This window comes from Aquarana catesbeiana, linkage group LG01, assembly GCF_042186555.1.
Source record: "Aquarana catesbeiana isolate 2022-GZ linkage group LG01, ASM4218655v1, whole genome shotgun sequence".
Classification (NCBI taxonomy): domain Eukaryota; kingdom Metazoa; phylum Chordata; class Amphibia; order Anura; family Ranidae; genus Aquarana; species Aquarana catesbeiana.
Window position 1 is genome coordinate 104,829,616 of NC_133324.1, and position 23,418 is coordinate 104,853,033.

At 42.7% G+C, this 23,418-nt stretch overlaps 1 protein-coding gene across 4 annotated transcripts in view; it reads right to left on the reverse strand.

The window, feature by feature from the left end:
- ARL15 (ARF like GTPase 15) overlaps positions 1–23,021 on the reverse strand; it is a 463,258-nt gene extending 440,237 nt beyond the window's left edge. The window contains exon 1 of one of the 4 annotated variants that reach the window (XM_073622405.1): positions 22,820–23,021. In XM_073622405.1, the coding sequence (XP_073478506.1) occupies positions 22,820–22,831 (12 nt within the window). In that variant the 5' untranslated portion in view covers positions 22,832–23,021. The remainder of the gene's footprint in view (positions 1–22,819) is intronic. The other 3 variants (XM_073622377.1, XM_073622396.1, XM_073622386.1) reach the window with 3 other exon arrangements.
- Positions 23,022–23,418: the final 397 nt, after the last annotated feature.

Consider the following 23,418-nt stretch of genomic DNA (forward strand, 5'->3'; position numbering starts at 1 on the left):
GCCATCTTAACTAAGGGAAACCAGCGGTGAAAGCTTTGCGAGTGGCAAAAGGGTAAGGGGGGGGGGGGGGGGGGCAAACTTCGACAAGTAGGAGCGGGTACCTGTCAAACCCAGCTACCCGCCCCCGAAAGGTGCCAAATGTGGCAGCGAAGGCAAACAATTGGAGCTTCCCCTTTTGGTCGGAGCTCCACTTTAAGCGCCGTACACACGGGCCAAATACTGGCTGCAACTAACGATTTCTTTCATAATCGATTAGTTGGCCGATTATTGTTTCAATTAATAACCTTTAAAAAAAAAACTGTGGTGTATAATTTAGTTAATATGTAAAGTTTTTTTTAAAAAAAGGCAATTTATTCTTAAATATATATCTCTATGCAGTGGTAAATATAAATAACCAACTATATGGTTAGGGAGTAAAATCTTTAATCCACTCTGAGAATAAACAAACAGACAGAAGAGATATACTCTATATACTATTGGAGGGGATATACTGTACTGTTAGGAGGTTGAATCTGGAAAATATCAGACTCAGCTCAAATTTTTTTTTTTTTTTTTTCTATGAAATAAAATGAAGACGGTTTTGCAGATTTTCAAACAGAACTGTAATATATTATATGCTGGCCATACAAAAACATTGTCTTCCTTCAAAATAAAATAAATTGTAATTTTAAGCACATTGGTTCGATTTTCTAATCGTTAGTGGGGTCAAATCAACATTTGTTTTCAGCCAAAGTGACGGGAAAATTTAGAAATAATAGAAAACTTCTTGGTCAAAAGAATTTTCAGACAGTGTATGTGGTTTTCGTTCAGAAAATACATTTGTTTTAAAAGTGAAAATTTCAAACATTTACAAAGATTTTTCGTATGAATATTCTTATCTGAAAATTGATCTGTGTGGCCGGCATAAGGCTGGATTCACACCTATGCATTTTTAGTGCTTTTTGCATTTTTCAGATCTGCACTACAGAACATGTTCCATAGGAAACCATGTTAAATGGACTGTAGTGCAAATCTGCAAAATGCAAAAAGCACTAAAAATGCATAGGTGTGAATCAGGCCTAAGACTCGGTATGCAGTTTGCTTTTGATCTGTTTCTGCAGTGCGTTTTGATTTTTGCACACATGATTTTGCTGCAATTTTAGTTTTTGCATTTTTTTTGGCCAATTTGTTGTTGGGCAGATTATAAAAAACAAAATAAACACACACAAATTGCTGCAAAAACGCATTACATGCTTTTCTGCAGCTTCTCCATTGAAGTATACTGAACAAAAAAAAAAAAAAAAAAAGCACCGTTTTTGCGTTTGAAAAAAGTCCCTGACCCTTTCCAAATACGCAGCAGCTGAAAAAAGCATAGATGTGAATGTTAAATGAACTGTAGTGCGTTTCTGCAAAAAACACATGGGTGGGAACCAGGTCTAAGACGTTTAGTAGCATAATGGGATTTTTAAAAAAATCTAAAATAAATGAGCCCTTTATAGTACAAAACAAGAAAATAATCGCTACTGTAAGGGGTTCTTTTTTTTTTAATGTGCAACAGTGAAAGTAATATTTACAGTAGCGATTATTTTCTCTTTTTGTACTCTAAAGGGCTAATTTTAGTTTTTTTTTAACCCCATTATGTTACTGGTCGATGAATCGATAATGAAAATAGTAAATCAATTAATTTCATAATCAATTTGTTGTTTCAATAGAAACCGGTTGACATTCGGCCCGTGTGTGCGGCAGTCGGCCAGCCGAATGTCAGGTTTCTGTCGAAGGGTCATGACATCCGATCAGTGATCTCAACCAATGGCCGTCTCCCTGTCAGAACACACTAGCTCAGCTGGGGGGGGGGGGGGGGGGGGGATTGCTGTACTAACATTGTTCGTACAGGATCTCCTCCAGAATGGACGCTTGCCGGACTCCCTTGCGGGATGGGGACAGGGTCCAGTGCAGGTTCATCTTACAGATTTTCTGTAAAAGGTGAACTTACACTTTAACAACACATGGCTCGTTCATCGGTCTGTGGGGTTCCCCGCTGACAGAGGAATGTAAACAAAACCCAAGGACAGCCATCGCTAGCCATCAGTGGTACAGGAGCGTTCAAAAACTCCCATAGATGGCAAGATGCACTTCATTGCCAGGTCGAATGGATGGATGGCTCAGCCCCTGGATCTCCTGAGGGGGTCTTGACAAGAGACGGAGCCGGTGGCACCCAAAGGAAACCCGCTCTGACTCAGAGGGGATGTCAGATGCCGGCAGATATGAAGGATACACAGGGAGGGCACCGAAAAGCTGGAGACAATGCAGCCAGAAAAAAGCCGTCAGACACAGGATGACTACAATACAAACTGGGAGGATGCCAGCTCGGTCCAGGACTACATGACCATGTGACATGAAGGGTTAAACCCTGAAACATGTAGTCCTGGAGAGCCTGTGACTGTTAGACTCTGAAGAAGGTCTAACCTTCGAAACGCATCAGTAAGCAGCGGTTTGCATGTCCTCTTCATAGGATCTGAAGACTGCCACCAGTGGACAGATTGTCACAAGTTAAAGATTATCTTTAGCGCGATGTTCATCTACCTTTGTGAGTAGTAGTTTTTACGTGTTCTTTTAAATAAACTTGTTAAAGGATAATGCACAAGGCCGCCCTCTGTTTTTTGTTTGATCGCTAGGATATCCCTTTCTTTGAGGGCAGCAAGGCTGAAAGCTACCATCCATCCAGAACTTTGAACTGTCGGGCTAACACATTTATTTGCAAGAGTTTTTGTCACACCAAAATTGTAACAGACATTATAACAATGATGAATTGATTCATTAAAATAAGCTATAGTAAAAGACAGATATTGCACGTGGACAGTGTGACATAGCGTCATAGTAAAAAAAAAAAAAAAAAAAAAAAAAAAACTCATCAGGAGCAGATGCAGAGTTTGGGAGTATCTATAATAGAGTAAAAATGCCAGTCACATGAAAAGATAATAAATTTACAAAAAAATGTGAGGGGTGTACTCACTTTCGTATATATATATATATATATATATATATATATATATATATATATATATATATATATATATATATATATATATATATATATATATATATATATATATATATATATATATATATATATATATATACACACACACACACACACACACACACACACACACACACAGGATATAAAAAGTCTACACAACCCTGTTCAAGTTATAGTTATACTGCAGCAGGTTAGCTCCCCTGGGCATAGCTGTACGTCTGCTCTTTAAGACGCTTTAGGAGGTGCGCACCCACAGCCGTTGCGAGTGCCTGGCGGGCACCCGCAATTGCTCGCGACAGAGCGAGAACCGGGATCTGGGTGCGTAAAAACACTAATCCTGGTTCTCTCAGGGGAGAGGAGACCAATCGTTTGTTCATACAAAGTATGAACACAGATAGGTCTCCTCCCCTACTCAGTCCCATCCCCCCCAATAGGACACACCTAGTTAACCCCTTCCCTGCCAGTGACATTTATACAGTAATCAATGCATTTTTATAGCATTGATTGCTGAAGAATTGTATATGTTTATGTATATATGTGGAGCTGCTGGTTTAAGCGGGCTGTTACCTTCACTCTCGATACCTCTGTTTCACCGGGTCTAGGGTTCCGTTGAGTTTACCTCTGGACGATATAAGCACCAAACACTTGGAGTACGTTTTCAATGCTTTATTGAACCAAGTAGCAGGAAAGAGGCAGGAGGAAAACCGCAGGGAAGCTCAAATACCTTTCTTCAGAACATCCTTTAAGGTTGACTACTGTAATTGAATGCAATCCCCTTTTGTGGGACACGATCTTTGCTCGCCTGGATAGACATCTCTCACTTGCCTAGCAGCCAGTATGTAGCACGAACAAAAGTCTCTGCCACAGACTTGCTTGAAATAAACCCGTACAATCCTCTGCCACAGGATGTATTGGTTCACGATGAATGTCAGACACAGTACTTGGACCTCTAAGCCAACCCGGCAGTACCATGTAATAAGACTACTTCAGGATACGTCCTCCAACCGAGTCACCAGGCCCCTCTCCAGACCAGCACTCTGCATGATCCTTCCATGACGGGTCCTCCCCTGGGATCTTCTCAGTTGTCCAGCTTCTTTACTCTGGATAGACAGCTCAGGACCATTCCTCGGCTGCTGTGGTAGGCCCCAGACAGGCTTCTGGGCCCACCCACGCGCCGCAGCGACACGGGCCTCCGGAACGAGGACCACGAGGTGGTACTCTAACACATACCTGTCGGCCAGGCCATCTATCTATCTAGCCATAATCTATCCCATATTTTGTAGCCATTGTAACTTTTACACAAACCGATCCATATACGCTTATTGCGAAGAATATATATCAGCCTAAACTGAGAAAAAAAAAAAAAAAAAAATGAAAACACACAACAGAATTGTGATATTTATTATAGCAAAAAGTAAAAGTTTTTTTTTAAAATTGTCGCTAGTCTTTTGTTTATAGCACATAAAATAAAATAAAATTAAAAAAAGCAGAGGTGATCAAATACCACCAAAAGAAAGCTCCATTTGTGGGGAAAAAAAAAAAAAAAAGGACGCAAGTTTTGTTTGGGTACAGCTTTGTACGGCCGCGCAATTGTCAGTTAAAGCGACACAGGTCTTTCCTGACATTTTCTTGGTCGCATCCTACAGCAAAAGCCATGGTTCGCAGAGAGCTTCCAAAGCATCAGAGGGATCTCATTGTTAAAAGGTATCAGTCAGGAGAATGGTACAAAGGAATTTCCAAGGCATTACATATACCATGGAACACAGTGAAGACAGTCATCAACATCAAGTGGAGAAAAAAATGTCACAACAGTGACATTACTAAGAACTGGATGTCCCTCCAAAATTGATGAAGATAAGAAGAAAACTGGCCAGGGAGGCTGCCAAGAGGAGCTGCAGAAATATGTGACAATAATCTTCCATATTCTTCATATGTCTGAGCTATGGGGTAGAGTGGCAAGATGGAAGCCTTTTCTTACACAGAAAAACATCCAAACCCTGCTAAATTTTGCAAAAAACACATCTGAAGTCTCCCAAAAGCATGTGAGAAAATGTGTCATGGTCTGATGAAACCAAGGTTTAACTTTTTAGCCATAATTCCAAATGATATGTTTGGTGCAAAAACAACACTGCACATCACCAAAAGAACACCATACCCACAGTGAAGCATGGTGGTGGCAGCATCATGCTTTGGGGCTGTTTTTCTTCAGGTGGAACAGGGGCCTTAGTAAAAGGTAGAGGGAATTATAAACAGTTCCAAATACCAGTCAATATAGGTACAAAACCTTCAGGCTTTTGCTGGAAAGCTGAACATGAAGAACTTCATCTTTCAGCATGACAACCACCCAAAGCATACATCCAAATCAACAAAGGAATGGCTTCACCAGAAGAAGATTCAAGTTTTGGAACGGCCCAGCCAGAGCCCAGACCTGAATCTGTGAGGTGATCTGAAGAGGGCTGTGTACAGGAGATGCCCTCGCAATCTGACATTTTTTTGCAAATATTGGCAAGTCAAGATGTGCCATGCTGATAGACTCATAACCAAAAACACTGAGTGCTGTAATAAAATCAAAAGATGCATCAACAAAGTATTAGATTAAAGGGTGTGCAGACTTATGCAACCATATTTTAGTTTATTAATACCTCCCTTCACCTAAAAGATTTCAGTTTGTTGCTCAATTGAGTCGTGCCATTTATAGGTCACAATAAAAAAAAAAAGTGGAAAGATTTCTGAAATGATTTGTCTTTTTTCACAGAAACCTGACATTTTAACAGGGGTGTGTAGCCAAAATGATTTTAGTATCTGTACATCTTCCCCAGTGTAGTCCCCTCAACTTTCCATGCTTTTAATTTTTTTTTTTTTTTTTTTTACACTCCCTCTTGCCAATTAGCCCAGAAAATGGACATTTTTAATTGGACACATCCAGCTCCCATTGATTTCAATAGGTTCAGGCTCGGCATCCCTACTTTTTTGAAGTTCAAACTGCTTGAACCGAACCCAGGGCAGTTTGGCTCATCACCCCTCTTTATTAGAGGTAAGCTGTACCCTTTGTGCCATGTCCACAAGCAAATGTTTAAATATTAGCTTTAAAGTGATTGTAAAGGCTCTTTTTTTTTTTTTTTTTTTTTTTTTAAATAACAAACATGTTATACTCACCTCCTCTGTGCAGTTGGTTTTGCACAGAGCAGCCTGGATCCTCCTCTTCTCAGGTCCCCCTTGGCTGCTCCTAGCCCCTCCCTCCTATGAGTGCCCCTCAGCCAGCAGCTTGTTACAGGTTGTCACCCAAGCCGAGTCAGAGCCCTCATTCAGACACAGAGCCCCGACCTGACCCCCTCTCCCCTGATTGGCTGATTGACTCGGATTGACAGCCACGGGAGACAATGGCACCACTGCTCTGTCTTAGTCAATCAGAAGGAGTGTACTGGATGGCTGAGGTGATCGTGGACATTGCTGGAGAGAGAAGGAGCTCAGGTAGGTAATTGGGAGGTGCTGGGAGGGCTGCTATACACAGAAGGTTTTTTTGTTTTTGTTTTTTATCTTAATGCATAGAATGCCTCAAGATAAAAAAAAAAAAAAAAAAAAAAAAACACAACCTTCTGCTTTTACAACTCCAACTCTTTTAAAGGGGTTGTAAAGGTAATTTTATTTTTTTTTTTTAAATAACTAACATGTCATACTTACCTTCACTGTGCAGCTCGTCCTGCACAGAGTGGCCCCGAGGCGGCTGTTTCAGCTCCTCCCTGCAAGAACTAACCACCTTAATGCGAGCTCCCTCGCATGGTGGTTAGTTATTGCGGGCGCGCTCCCGTGATACAGCCGGCGGCTATAGCCGCTCACTGTATCACTCGGCCCCGCCCCCGGCGCGCCGCGTCATCGGATGTGATTGAGAGCAGCGCGAGCCAATGGCTGCGCTGCTTTCAATCCATCCACTGCAGCCAATCAGCGACCAGGCTGAGCTGCAATAGAGATGACGGGAACGAGCAGCGGAGATTCGAGAGGTCAGGTAAGTAAAACGGGGGGGGGGGGGGGCTGGGGGTGGCGGTATTGTCAAAAGTTTTTTCACCTTAATGCATATAATGCATTAAGGTGAAAAAATTTTTACCTTTACAACCCCTTTAAGGGTTGTAGGTGGGGAGCCCATGATATCAAAGCAGATGAGTAGTTATTATAGTAGCTGTTAAGTTGACAGTCTAATCTGCAACCAAGATTTAAAGCCTTTTTTTGTTGTTGGGTAAAAACAAAAAGGAGGACGTGACTTACCTTTTAGTAAGATATGTCCCTAGTGTTTCACTAATCAAGAGTGCCCGACTATGCTCACCCTTTCTGCCCAGCTCCTCCATTTCTAGAAGCCATATTACAGCTTTTATAAATGAAACCTGATGAATGAAGGACATCCAATCATCTGTCCACCCTCCATTCATAAATCATGAATCATTCAGCGCTTCTCAGTTCTACTAACCCTTCTACATCGAAAATTGACTGCAGCAAGGGCAACATCGGAGGAGGAAGACTACTACTAAACTAGAAGACAGAAGTACAAGGGACATCTCACAGCAAGTCATGTCCCATGCACACATTTAATATTTTGTTTTTTGTTAAACTCAGGCTTTAAAGTAAAATTCCAGTCAAAATCTAACTACTCTTAGAAAATGGTCCCTTCCACCCTCACTTATTCTATGGCCAGCCACAGACGCAACGAATTTGGTTGCAGGAAAGAAAAATCACTTGATTCCCCCATCAACACAGTCAGCATTAATGGGGGAATCCCTCCCACAGAGCCATGGTGTTCCCCCAATAGGGGGAAACCGTCCCAGCCTGGAGAACACAGCGATTGCTTATAGCAATAATCGCATGTAAAATCCAACAGGCTGGTTGTACTCAAGAATGAATGAACGAACGAATAAATAAATGGAGTGACTTGTATAGCGCTACCTATGCTAACTGAATCGCCTTTAAGGAGATTTTTGCCGCCGGTGTCTATCTGCGGTATAGCGGGGTCCTTTACCCCATGGGGTCCTGACATACTTACAAACACATACAACATACACATATTAGGCCAATTAAATTTTTCAAACAGGATCTAATTAAACTAGCAGCATGTCTTTGGAGTGTGGGAGGAAACCGGAGTACCCAGAGGAAACCCACGCAGGCACAGGGAGAACATGGAAACTCCAGGCAGATGGTGTCATGGTCGGGATTTGAACCAGCAACCCTATTGCTGCTAGGTTAAAGTGCTAACCACTACACCACTGTGCTGCCCAAGAGGATTGATCAAGTTGGCTACATTAAAGGGGTTGTAAACTCTCATGGTTTTTCACCTCAATGCGTTCTATGCATTAAGCCGAAAAAAACCTTCTGTGGTGCTGCAGCCCACCCCCCAGCCCCCGTTTTACTTACCCGACCCAGATTCTTCACCGGCCAGGAACGAGCACACCAGCACTAGATGGTGTCTCATGTCCTGATTGGATAGATTGATAGCAGCACAGCCATTGGCTCCCGCTGCTGACAATCAAATCCAATGACATGGCGCTGGGGCCAAGTCCTACATTCTGTGTGAATGGACACAGATGCGGGACTCGGGAGCCCACCCACACGGGTGTCCACCAAGGAGAGAGCTTCTCCAACATGGACACTCGATGCGGGGAGGAACCACCAGAGCCGCTGAGAGACCCAAGAACAGGAGGACCGGGGCCACGCTGCAAAACAAACTGCACAGTGGAGGCAAGTATGACATGCTTGTTTTTTTTCTTTTATTTTTTCTTTTTAAACAAGGGTTTACAACCCCTTTAAGCCTGCCCATACATGGTTCAAAGTCTTAGCCGGATCCTGCTGAACCAACTGAGATTCAAACCATCTATGGCTGGCTTAACCTGTGTAATATAAATCTGTATATTTACCCATTTTAAGGCTGCTCCGGTCCAGCTACAAAAAAGGAGAGAGAGAGCGCTCGACAATTACTAGTAAAGCCTAGAGCTGTGACGCCATCCATACACTTACTACGGCCCATCCGTCATCAGTGCTACCTCCTCCTCCCTGCAGCCACCATCATTTGACCAAACTGGAGCAACCTTAAAATAGGTAGGTTTACAGATCTTTATTATACAGGTTAGTCAGAATAGGGGTTAGGAAGGGGGAGAGGACTGTTCTAAGAGTAGTTGGGTTTTCACTGGCATTCTACTTAAAAGTGGTTGAGGTCAGGACTCTGTGCAGGCCAGTCAAGTTCCTCCACCCCAAACGTGCTCATCCATGTCTTTATGGACCTTGATTTGTGCACTGCTGCACACAGTCACGTTGGAACAGGAGGGAGTGCCAACCCCAAACTGTTCCCACAAAGTTGGGAGCATGAATTTGTCCAAAATGTCTTAGTATGCCGACGCCTTAAGTGTTCCCTTCACAGGAACTAAGGGGCCAAGCCCAACCCCTGAAAAACAACTCCCCACCATAACCCCCCCTCCACCAAATGATTTGGACCAGCACACAAATCATGGTCAATAAAAGACATGGATGAGGAAGTTTGGGGTGGAGGAATTTTAATTGCCAGCACAGAGTCCTGGCCTCAACCCAATAGAATACCTTTGGGATGAATTAGAGCGCAGACTGCGAGCCAGGCCTTCTCTCCAACATCAGTGCCTAAACTCACAAATGCGCTTCTGGAAGAATGGTCAAACATTCCCATAGACACACTCCTAAAACCTTCTGGACAGCCATCCCAAAAGAGTTGAAGCCGTTATAGCAGCAAAGGGTGGGCCAACTCAATATTGAACCCCACGGACCAAGATTGAGATGCCATTAATGTTCATTTAAAGGAAGGTGTCCCTATACTTTTGGTAATATAGTGTATATCTGTAGTGTTTACTTCTCTCTCTCTCTCCAAAGCTCTAAGTGTGGTTTCTCTCTGGTGCTTCATTCCCGTTATCAGCATGAGTTACTTCTGACAAGTTTTCCTGACACATGAGATAAAATGTGTGTGTGTGTGTGTATGTATGTGTTCAGAACAGAGCTGGTCTATATAGAACACAGTTCTTCTGTGTGAAGGGGGGGTTGTTCCTTTACTCCAATCAGCTCTCACTGTAACTGCAGCCTCTCTGCTCCCAACAGATGAAGAAAGATTTTAACACGATCTGCCCTTTTGAAGGGCTGTAGAGATACGACTGCAGATAATAAGGCAGCACAGTGGTGTAGTGGGTAGCAGTTTTGCCTAGCCGTAAGAAGGGTCGCTGGTTCGAATCCCAACCACGACACTAGCTGCGTGGAGTTTGCATGTTCTCCCTGTGTCTGCGTGGGTTTCCTCCGGGTACTCCGGTTTCCTCCCACACTCCAAAGACATGCTGGTAGGTTAATTGGATCCTGTCTAAATTGTCCCTACTATGTATGAATGTGGGTTAGGGACCTTAGATTGTAAGCTCCTTGAGGGTAGGGACTGATGTGAATGTACAATGTATATTTAAAGCGCTGAGTAAATTGACGGCACTATATAAGTACCTGAAATAAATAAAATAAATAAACAAGTAAAACCTACGTAGGAGGATTTGTTTCATCTCTGTGTATCATCGGGGACTATTCACCTTACTGGGTATATGTCAGGGTTTACAACCACTTTAAGAATGAGAACATGTCAAAGATTTAAGTAATAAAAAAATCCATTCAGATACAAATTTCAATAATATATGAACATAGTGTGTTTACTGAAATACTTCCAAGTACTGCCTGGAACCATCATAACTGAACACTCAGAGATATCATTTCAAAAGATATGGAACGTTCTAATTCTCAGTTGTGCCATTCAGCTGCCTTGTATGTAGTGTTCTCCTAGTTTCTCTTGGAAGTAAAATGTATTATTAGACTGCGTCTTTGGAAACAATAGTGTAGAATGAAGTTCTCAAGGAACTCGCAGCCACATGAAAAACACAGAGGTCTACATTTTCCCTGTGGACTTGTGGCCGAGCAGTCCAAATACAAAGAAAAAACAGCAGAAATGCCTTAAAGCCCTTAGCAACCAAACAAGCCAAAACGTTTGGCATAAAAGCCACCAGCTTGTGAGCAGATTGTAGCTGTGAGCTTACAGAAGACCAAGTGTAGCCGCACTTAACAGTATGGAGTCTATAGATGGATTTATTAAAATTGGAGGAAAAGGTTCTCCAGAAAACTGGTGAAGTTGTCAATGACCCATCAGGCCTTCATCTCGTCGTTCTCCGAGATCTGCCTGGTCACTACGGTTATGTTTTTCACTGCTGCGAAGAACTATTTCTCCTTCAACAGCTGAAATACATCAAACCATTTAAGAATTGATAAAAAAAAAAACAAAGGGAAGAAGATGGATCATATGTGAGACGTTCTATAAACAAGTAGGAAGTTTGTATAATATGGACAACATCAGAAAATCACAAATGGCTAACCAAAGACATCATTCAGCAACTCCCCCATGGAAGTAGTGGTTGGATCTACTCAGCTGGAATAGAAGAATCTAAAATGAGTACAGACTGGACCTCCTGTGTTCATAGTATAGCAAGGCAATTGTTTGGCAAAGGACCAGAAAGCTAGCAGTGATTACTGTATTAACGGTGCCTACTACAAAGATTTCCAGCTTCCATGGGGATCTCACAGGTATGGCACATACATATATTGATTCAAGCATTATTTTTTTTTTATCATTCCACCAGTTCCCTTTAGGGACACTGATCGGATACAAAGCCGATAGTGCCATCTGAGTGGGCGTTACATACACTATATTACCAAAAGTATTGGGATGCCTGCCTTTACGAGCACATGAACTTCATGGATAAGCGAGTTTGGGGTGGAGGGACTTGACTGCTCTGCACAGAATCCTAACCTCAACACGATAGAACACCTTTGGGATGAATGACAGCGCAGACTGCGAGGCAGGCCTTCTCATCCAACATCATTGCCTGACCTCACAAACACACTTCTGGAAGAATGGTCAAAACATTCCCACAGACACACTCCTAAACCTTGTGGACAGCCTTCCCAGAAGATTTGAAGCCGTTAGGGTGCAAAGGGTGGGCCAACTCAATGTTGAACCCTATGGACTAAGACTGGGATGTCATTAAAGTTCACAAGTGTGTAAAGGCAGGCGTCCCAATACTTTCGGTAATAGAGCATAGGTCATGTCTGCTTCAATCAGCGGGAGATGTTTGAACAGATCCCTTACAGAATCAGAGAAGCGTGGAAAGAATTTCACTTTTGTGACATCCATGTGCATTCACTTTTTTTTTTTTTTTTTTTTTTTTTTTTTAAACCTGGAGCCATATTAGATCTACCGGATGCCAAATGTTTAGATCTGATTACCAAAATAAATAAAAAAACCACCACACATACAAACACACACACACACACACACACACACACACACACACGGCTGTCTGCCAGGTATCACAACATACTTCAGCTGCTGAGCCAACTATAAATATTGTAACGTTTTGTTCTTTAGGGCCCATTCATACCTGAGTGTTTTCAGCTTGTAAAACGCTCATCTCAAAAGTTCCAACACCCAACAAGCAAAATCCCATTCATTTAAACAGCCCCTGTTCACATCTGGGAGTTGTCGCCTGAAGCTCAAAAAAAGTACATGAGCTTCTTTTTAGGCAGATTACATGCAGTTTTCTGCTTTTTACATTAGTGACCTTTTAACCTGTACAAAATTGCAGGGAAAAAAAAAAAAAAAAAACACTTTCCACCTGAAACTATACATTTCTGTATGAATGCAGCCTTACATCAAAGGAATGAACTTCGGTCTGTAAATGAGGGAAGTTTAACCACTTACTTTTTCTGACACTTGTTGGTATCAAGTTAAAATAATTTTTTGCTTGAAAATTCCTTAGAACCCCCAAACACACATGTATGTGAAATTATATATATATATATATATATATATATATATATATATATATATATATATATATATATATATATATATATATATATATATATATATATATATATATATATATATATTTTTTTTTTTAGCAGAGACCCTAGAGAACAAAATGGTGGTTGTTGCAATATTTTAGGTCTCACTGTATTTGCACAGCAGTCTTTCAAATGCAAGTTTTTGCGGAAAAAGATTCACTTTAATGAATTAAAAAAAAAAAAAAAAAGTTAGCCCAATTTTTTTTGTATAATGTGATGTTACGCCGCAAGAATCGTTATAATTATTCTAAGCAAAAAAAAATATTGTGATTCTCATTTTTCCCCCATAATCGTGCAGCTCTAATACACAGACCAGGATGGACTCCGAGTTAATCAGTGTTAAACGGACGCAAGTCTATGTACATATGGCCACTTAGACTTACATGAAGCTTGCGATCAGGTCACCTGAATAACCCGAGAAGTAGACCTTCGAATCGAACTAACCATGTGAAAGGGCCCTATAATTTTCATTGCTTGTTGATGGGTGGTTTTGTTTGCCTGTTGGCCATGGCTTTATTTATACGATATTGATTTTAGATGGAGGCAGTTGTTAAAGTGATTGTAAACCCCAAAAAAAAAAAAAAAAAAAAAAAAAAAAAAAACACACAACACACCTGCAAGACAAAGGCATAATGAGCTAGTATGCAGAGCATACTAGCCCATTATGAATTACTTACCTGAGACCGAAGCCCCCGCAGCAGTCCTCATTCACCGCTCCAGCGGACGACATCTCTCCGGTGGGTTACTTCCGGGTATCACTCCCGGAAGTAACTCCCGCGCATGCGAGCCGCCGGCAACATCACAGTGCAACTGAAGCAACAGCAGGTACGTGCCGTTGCTTCAGTTCACTTTAGTGCGCATGTGCCGATGACGGCACATCTGATTTTTTTTTTTTTTATTTTATCCAATTTATTTTAATAAAATGCTTTGAGTTTACATAGATATTGGGAGGAGATACTGGAGATGATAAATCTAGTTTTCAGAATAAAATGTATGGTTTGAGCCAGATAATGTGTGTATTAGGTTATGGAGCAAAGTGTGGGATCTGGGGACATGCGAACAGCAATATTGAGAGGTTTATATCAAGCTAGAAAGGTGATCACTAAGAAATGATTGGATATCAGACCACCAACTATAAACGGACTGGCTGAGAATGGCTAATAACACAATAATAAAAAGAGAAAAATTGGCCTACATGAGAAGGGGTGGTAAAAGTAGATTTAAAAAGATATGGGGAGCATGGATAGAAACCCCAGAATTGACGGTTGAGACGATGAATTTTTAGAGAATATAGGTTTGAAAATGTATTAATTCTAAGTGAAAGAGGAAATGGGGTGGGTATGAACATTTTTTTTTTTTTTTTTTTTTTTTTTTAGAACCGTTTAATGTATTGTGTTCATCGGAAAAAAGCGAAAATAAAGTTGAAATTAAAAAAAAAAAAAAAAAAAAAAAAAAGGGAAGGAAGATACATTAATAATTTAGTTTGTTCAGCATGAAATTGAGCTTAGTTATATAGCATGAGGCTGTATATTCTGCAATATTTACATTTTTTTCTGAGATGCACTGCATTTATGCATTCACACAATTTCATTGTAACAATGAGATAAAACAAAATTCAGGAATATTTCTTTATCCCATTGTTTTGCAAATCTACGTACACTACAAACTGTATGATTGAAGAGAAACGCATCTGTACCAGGCTCTAAGTGTGAAGAGGAAGGGCAAAAAAAAGGCAGCAGGCCGTAAAAGAGACTCAATTTGGGAATATTTACTAACCTGACAGCTTATTATTCTAAATAGGAAACCTTCATTTTGTTTGCAAATATTAAGATTCTAACTACCAGCAAGAATGAGTCCTTACATTTAAAGAGCACCTGTCATTTCAGACCCATCATGGCAGCGCCTATTAGCGGTCATCCAATCACCTGCTGCCACCACGTTCCTCCCCTTGTTGTGTCACTGCCGCATCACCAGCCGTCCCATTAAAGTGAATGAGACTGTCGGGGAGTCAACAGCGGGTCAGAGGAGGAGATGCTGTGGGACAGAGATGACAGTTGTTCTTTAAAAATTATTTAAATCAAATCCACCCTGGCTACCAGTAGTGATACTGAATCTAACCAAATGCTGAACTAGTGAAAAACAGTCAGAGAAAAAAAAAAAAAAAAAAAAAAGAAGGGGGGTGGTCAGTGGCCTTTAAAACCATTCCCGTTTTGGAGGTCGTCTCATTGCTGCCCATCTAGTGCACCCGTTAATGAAATTAACACTAAAGCAGCTGAAACTGAAACAACCCCCTCTACTAAACTGACCAGATCAATATCCTAGGAGTTTAACCACTTCAATACCGGGCCAATTCTGACACTTTGCTCCTACATGTAAAAATCATAATTTTTTTGCTAGAAAATTACATAGAACCCCCAAACATTATATATGTTTTTTAGCAAAGACCCTAGAGAATACAATGGCGGTTGTTGCAACTTTTTATCTCACACAGTATTTGCGCAGGAATTTTTCGAACACGTTTTTTTGGGGAAAAAAACTGTTTTGTGTTTAAAAAAAAAAAAACAAAACAGTAAAGTTAGCCCAATGTTTTTGCATTTTGTGAAAGATGAAGTTACGCCGAGTAAATAGATACCTAACATGTCACGCTTCAAAATTGCACACGCTCGTGGACTGGTGCCAATGTTCGGTACTTAAAAATCCCCATAGGCGACGCTTGAAATTTTTTTACTGGTTACATGTTTTGAGTTACAGAGGAGGTCTAGGGCCAAAATTATTGCTCTCGCTCCAACGTTCGCGGCGATACCTCACATGTATGGCTTGAACACCGTTTTCATATGTGGGCGGGACGTACGTATGCGTTCGCTTCTGCGTGCGAGCACACGGGGACAGCGGCGCTTTAAAATTTTTTTTTTTTTTTTTTTTATTGTTAATTATATTTTTTTTTTTTATTTTGACACTTTTTTGAAAAAAAAAAAAAAATGTATCACTTTTATTCCTATTACAAGGAATGTAAACATCCCTTGTAATAGCAATATGACATGTCAGGTGCTCTTAATAGTGAGATATGGGGTCAATAAGACCCCATAACTCACCACTAGGCTGGGAAGCCTGAAATAAAAAAAAATAAATAAAACGATCGCCGCCTCCCAGCCGAAGCAGCGCCGTTTTTTTGAATGGAGAAGCCGGGCGTGACGTCATAACATCGCACCCAGCCTCCGACGATCATAGAGACTCCGGGGACCATCTGGTCCGCCGGAAATCTCTATGATCTACATCTGGCGCCGGCGGATCCACTCTCCGCCTCACCGATCGTAACGGTGAGTCGGAGCTAGCACCAGAGTGCGGCGGGAGGGGGGGGGGGGCGGGGAGTCCCCTCTCGCCTCCCATAGGAACGATCAAGCGGCGGAACAGCCGCTATGATCATTCCTATGGTGTAGAGATTCGCCGGCTGAAACCGGCAATATCTGAATGATGTCTGTAACTACAGGCATCATTCAGATATACCTGCCCAAAGCCCAGGACGTCATATGACATCCGTGGGCTGGAAGTGGTTAATAGACTTGATGCTATACTCTGATTAAAAAGTGTTCCTTTTATTTTTTTGAGCAGTCTACATACCATGAAAGTGTCAACCACAGACATTCTACCAAAGGTCGCATATTTATTGCGTCTTAAGTATTTTTATAGAATCGTCTTTATATACAGTACCATTCTCCCTTGGGTTTTATTACACAATGACAATTTAACCACTGAAGGACCAGAAGAATTTGCCCTCTTAATGACCAGGCCATTTTTTGCATTACAGAACTGCGTCCCTTTAACTGACAATTGCGCGGTCGTGCAACATTGCACCCTAACAAAATTGACGTCCTTTTTTTTTTTCCCCATAAATAAAGCTTTCTTTTGGTGGTATTTGATCCATCTCTGCGGTTTTTATTTTTTGCGCTATACACTAAAAACAAAAAAACAAAAAAAAAAACACACCACGTAATTTTTTACTATAACAATATATATGTAAAACAACTATTTTCTGCCTCAGGTTTAGGCCGATATGTATTCTTCTACATTTTAATCGTGACTGCGACATTGCGGTGGACACATCAGGCACTTTTGACACTATTTTGGGACCAGTGCTATAAAAATGCACTGATTACTGTGTAAATGACACTGGCATGGAAGAGGTTAACACTAGGGGGCAATCAAGGGGTTAACTGTGTTCCCTCATTGTGTTCTAACTGTGGGGGGGGATGGGCTCAGTAGAACATGACAGAGATCACTGGGAGCAATAGATCCCCGTCATGTTGCTAGGCAGAACAGAGAAATGCCTTGTTTCTCCCCGTTCTGCCTCTGTCACGATTGTGGGCCCCTGGCGGACATCGACTCTGCGGGACCCGCGGACGCACCCACTAGCCCGAAATTTAAAGGACACGTACAGGTACGTCCATTTGCGCAGCCGTACCATTGTGCCAGCATATATCGTTGTGCGCTGGATGGCAAGCGGTTAAAGTGGAACTTTAATCAGAAAATTGAATCCTGAGAGATTACGTCATACTGGCCACTTTTGCAGATATATCAGATTTAACAATGTAAAAGATTGAAAATAAAGTGCCTATACGGTTTATAATCCAGTAATACTCTCTCACCCTGCTCAGTTGCTCTCCATTCTCGGAACTGGGCCTAAAACCAGAGCCACTAGAGGCAGACCAGCTGACAGCTTTAACCGCTTCCGGACCAGCCGCCGCAGTTATATTGCGGCAGGTTGGCATGGCTGCGCGAGCCGTCGTAGCTATAAGTTGGCTCTTTAAGATGCCTCCGGCGGCTCGCCCATACCGCGTCCCCAGCGGAAGTGATGACCGCCGGGCACCCGCGATCGCTCATGACAGAGCGAGAAACGGCATCTGTGTGTGTGAACAAACTAATCCTGGTTCTCTCAGGGGAGAGGAGACAGATCGTGTGTTCATGCTAAGTATGAACACCAATCAATCAGTCTCCTCCCCTAGTCAGTACAACCCCACCCCCCACAGTTAGAATACACCTAGGGAACACAATTAACCCCTTGATCGTCCCCTAGTGTTAACCCCTTCCCTGCCAGTAGCATTTTTATAGCACTGATGTATGTATGTATGTATGTATGTATGTATGTATGTATGTATGTATGTATGTATGTATGTATATATATATATATATATATATATATATATATATATATATATATATTTTTTTTTTTTTTTTTTTTTTTAGTAGGCGCTATAACTTTTGCGCAAACCAATCAATATACACTTACTGCGATAGTGGCCAACAGCATAACTTTCCTGCAGGCCACATGTACATTTATAAAATGTTGATTGATAGTACAGGGCCGTTTATCCAGCTGGATCACAGCTGTTTCAAGCTTATTGCTGCTCATCGGTGTATGATAGTGCTAGCTTCTATGGCTTCTGGAGTTACCATTAATGTCAGATAGGCCCTTTCACAGTGGCACCCCTAAGAGCTGGATCACACCAGAACACAGTACGAGAAAGGAGGTTCCATGCGAGTTTCCTGCACCGCATTCAAAACACACTGCAGGGCTCTGTGTATCATCCTTGCAAAAGACATACACAGTGCCTTGAAAAAAGTATTCATACCCCTTGACATTTTCCAAGTTTTGTCATGTTACAGCCAAAAATGTAAATGTATTTTATTGGGATTTTATGTGCCACTTTGCGTTAGTGTATCACATAATTGTGAAGTGGAAGGCAAATGATAAATGAGTTTCAATTATTTAATATCAATTTTTTACAAATAAATATCTGAAAAGTGTGGCGTGCATTTGTATTCAGCCCCCTTTACTCTGATACCCCTAACTAAAATCTAGTGGAACCAATTGCCTTCAGAAATCACCTAATTAGTAAATATAGTCCATCTGTGTGTAATTTAATCTCAGTACAAATACAGCTGTTGTGTAAAGCCCTCGGAGGTTTGTTAGAGAACCCTAGTGATCAAACAGCATCATGAAGGTCATGGAACATGTCAGACAGGTAAGAAAGAGATAAAGTTATGGAGAAGTTTAAAGCAGGGTTAGGTTATAAAAAAATATCCCAAGCTTTGAACATCCCACGGAGCACTGTTCAATCCATTTTCGGATGATGGATTGAGTATGGCACAACTGCAAAACTACCAAGACATGGGCGACCACCTAAACTGACAGGCCGGTCAAGGAGAGCATTAATCAGAGAAGCAGCCAGAAGGCCCATGGTAACTCTGGAGGAGCTGCAGAGATCCACAGCTCAGTAGGAAGATCTGTCCACAGGACAACTATTAGTCGTGCACTTCACAAATGTGGCCTTTATGGAAGAGTGGCAAAAAGAAAGACATTGTTGAAAGAAAGCCATAAGACATGCAGACTGCAGTTTGCGAGAAGCCATGTGGTGTACACAGCAAACATGTGGAAGTAGGTGCTCTGGTCATATGAGACAAAAATTGAAGTTTTTGGCCTAAAAGCAAAACACTATGTGTGGTGGGAAAACGAACACTACACATCACCCTGAACACACCATCCCCACCGTGAAACACGGTGGTGGCAGCAATATGTAGTGGGGATGATTTTCTTCAGCAGGAACAGGGAAGCTGGTCAGAGTTGAAGGATGAAGCCAAATACAGGGCAATCCAAGAAGAAAACTTGTTAGAGTCTGCAAAAGACTTGAGCGTGACGGAGGTTCAGCATCCAGCAGGACAACGACCCTAAACATACAGCCAGAGCTTCAATGGAATGGTTTAGATCAAAGCATATTCAAGTGTTAGAATGGCCCAGTCAAAGTCCAGACCTAAATCCAATTGAGAATCTGTGGCAAGACTTGAAAATTGGCGTTCACAGACTCTCTCCATCCAATCTGACACGAGCTTGAGCTATTTTACAAAGAAGAATGGACAACATGTCACTCTCTAGATGTGCAAAGCTGGTAGAGACATCCCCAAAAAGACTTGCAGCTGTAATTGCAGCGAAAGGTGGTTCTACAAAGTATTGACTCAGGGGGGATGAATACAAATGCACCCCACACTTTTCAGATATTTATAAAAAAAAAAAAAAAAAAAATTGAAAACCCACTTACTATTTTTCCACTTCACAATTACGTGCCATTTTGTGTTGGTCTATCACATGAAATCCCAATAAAATACATTTACGATTGTAAAATGTCAAGGGGTATGAATACTTTTTCAAGGCACTGTACATATTGTTATTAAGTAGAAAGGTCATAGTCATTTATTGTTTTCTTAAGGGCCATGAGCTGAGCAGGCGCGTCGGGTACATATGGGTGTGCTGTAAATGTGTATGCTGTACTTGAAATTAGATTGTTGGGTACCTGGATGGTAGTGTATAGTTTTGATTTATGCTTATGAATGTGTGGAATTTGTAATGGGTCATTATAAAAAGTATTGTAAACCGGGGGGGGGGGGGGGGGTACTTGCACTTCCTGTGCAAGTCTGGGGTGAACCGATCCGAACGAGAAAGCTGGTGAAAATCATCGAGAATGCGACTTAAGTGTTTCAGCCACATCAGATCTGAGGGGACACGATTCCTACCCATGGGAACACAGACATAAAAACCAACGCTCAGTTTTCCATAAGTGAGATAATTAGCTGGCTAAGACGCTAAACACAGCGATTGGTTTATTTTGTGATATGCAGTACTGTAACCAACATCAATAATAATAGCTCCATGGGAGATCTCCTGGACAATGCTGCCCGTCATTGATCTGTACAGGCCTCCTGTCCATGGCTGACCACAAATGCTCACCGTACATGTTACAATCTAAACATACAATCAACTTTAGATTTACCAAAACTATGTAATATGGAGGACCTACCAACTCTAACAATCACTTTGTATTGACCAGGCAGGCCCTTGTACTACATAGTTGTTGGTGGATCTACAATCAGGTTGGGACGTAACGTGTGTGGGGAGCTCATGTTCACACTTGCCCATTGTCTGCAGTGATCTTCTGTGGAGAGCTAAGCTACTTCCGCCACCCCTGAAATTGCTGGGGGGGGGGGGGTTTGTGTCGTCTCCCCCCCCCCCCCCAAAACTGGACTAATGTTGCTCAGCATTCTGCACGCAGTTGCGGCCCCACTGACTTGGATGGCCCAGTCTGGCAGGCGGTGTTGTCTGTCAACTCAACATTCTGTGGCATATGAACAGGCAAGGCACCCGGCCATATCTACTACAGGGATAAGCTGAATGAGGTGGTGTATGGCCATGCAAATGAGGCTTTAGATATTGCCATGGTAACAGGTATCCCCGCTGGATGATTTCCCCTTACCTCTGGTTCTGGTGACAAGTTGTAGATTTCCCATCACTTCCTGTTTTGGTGACAGTGAACACCAGGACACAGAAAGGGAAAATCTCATAAGCAGGGATACAGAAAATGGTAAGCATCTGGCAGAGGTTCTACTCCTTCTATACTCCATCCAATACTACACAAAAACCATTTGTTTACTAAACAGATCACCCAATCAAACATTGTATGAACCAAAGAATGCCAGGAATGTGTAACTAAGGCATGGAGCTACACAGAGGAGCCCTGGGAGTCCCATCACAGGTAGGAGCCCTGGAGGCCCAGTACAGGAAGGGTCCCCCTGAGAAACCACATCAACTTGAGGGAGCCCATCACTGGAAGGAAACGCCTGGATGCCCCATCAATGGGAGGGACCCCCTAGGAGCCCCATTACATGAAGGGACCCCCTGAGAAACCACATCACCTTGAGGGAGCCCCATCACAGGAAGGGAACACCTGGGTGCCCCATTAACAGAACAGGAGGGACCCCTTGAGAAACCACATCAACTTGAGAGAGCCCCATAACAGGAAGGGAACATGCCTGGATGCCCCATCAATGGGAGGGACCCCCTAAAAAACCACATCAACTTGAGGGAGCCCCATCACAGGAAGGGAACACCTGGGTGCCCCATTAAAGGGAGGGGCCCCCATTACAGGAAGGGACCCCCTGAGAAACCTCATCAACCTGGAGGGAGCCCCATCACAGGAAGGGAACACCTGGGTGCACCAGCAATGGGAGGGAACCCCTAGGAGCCCCATTACAGGAAGGGACCTCCTGAGAAACCACATCAACTTGAGGGAGCCCCATCACAGGAAGGGAACGCCTGGATGCCCCGGGAGCCCCAGTACAGGAAGAGACCCCCTGAGAAACCACTTCAATAGGAGGGACCCCCTTAAAAAACACATCTACTTGAGGGAGCCCCATCACAAGAAGGAAACACCTGGGTGTCCCATCAATGGGAGGGACCCCCCTAGGAGTCCCATTACAGGAAGGGACCCCCTGAGAAACCACATCAATAGGAGGGAACCCATCACTGGTAGGGTCCCCCTGGGAAACCACATCAATGGGAGGGACCCCCTAGGAGTCCCATTACAGGAAGGGACCCCCTGAGAAACCACATCAATAGGAGGGAACCCATCACTGGTAGGGTCCCCCTGGGAAACCACATCAATGGGAGGGACCCCCTAGGAGTCCCATTACAGGAAGGGACCCCCTGAGAAACCACATCAATAGGAGGGAACCCATCACTGGTAGGGTCCCCCTGGGAAACCACATCAATAGGAGGGAACCCCACCACTAGGATGGACCCACTGGAGGGACTCCTTGGAAGCACATCACTGGGAGGGACCCCCAGATCATACGTGGCTGTGAAGCCTGAGGACGAGGATCAATGGCCAGGACAGTGATGTCATGACAGGTCAGGCCATACAGTCTGGAGTACAGACAGACACACACCTGTGACCTGGGCTGCATTGGAAGGACTCCTCCATACTGACTGAATGGGTCCTCCTCCTCCTCCTCTGCAGCCATTATACAGGGTTATGACAGGGCACCTACCATATAATCCATGGACTCATGCAGTGTGGGGCTGAGCCGTGCTCCCGAGTCTTCCTCCACTGGCGATCCTTCAATAATAATCAGACAGCAAGTTACTGCTGGAACTGTCCCCTCACCGCTCTTCCTTCTCCTCCCACCTCCCTCCCTGAGAGCCAGCCCGACACGCCCACCTGGGCGTACCCTGCTCTGTCAACCCGTCCCATACGGCTATACCACACTAATGACCGGGCCCCGCCCAGAATATTACCAACATTCACGCCCAAAGCACGGGCTCCACCCTCCCTACTGTGGGGAAAGTAATCTTCCCCGTCACATGACAGAGCACGTGGTTTGCTCTGTCTAATGTTTAACTCCTTGCTGTCCGCAATCCCTTGTCCAGAGAATGTGCAGAGATAGACAGGAGAGCAGCTCCATGTCACTGAGGTCAAGGTCATCAGTGTGTTCTTCTATATATATATATATATATATATATATATATATATATATATATATATATATATATATATATATATATATATATACATGGGGCAGCCATATTTATTTACTATAGTGATATTCAAAGTTTTTCAGCAGCCGATTTAACCCCTTGACTACATTGA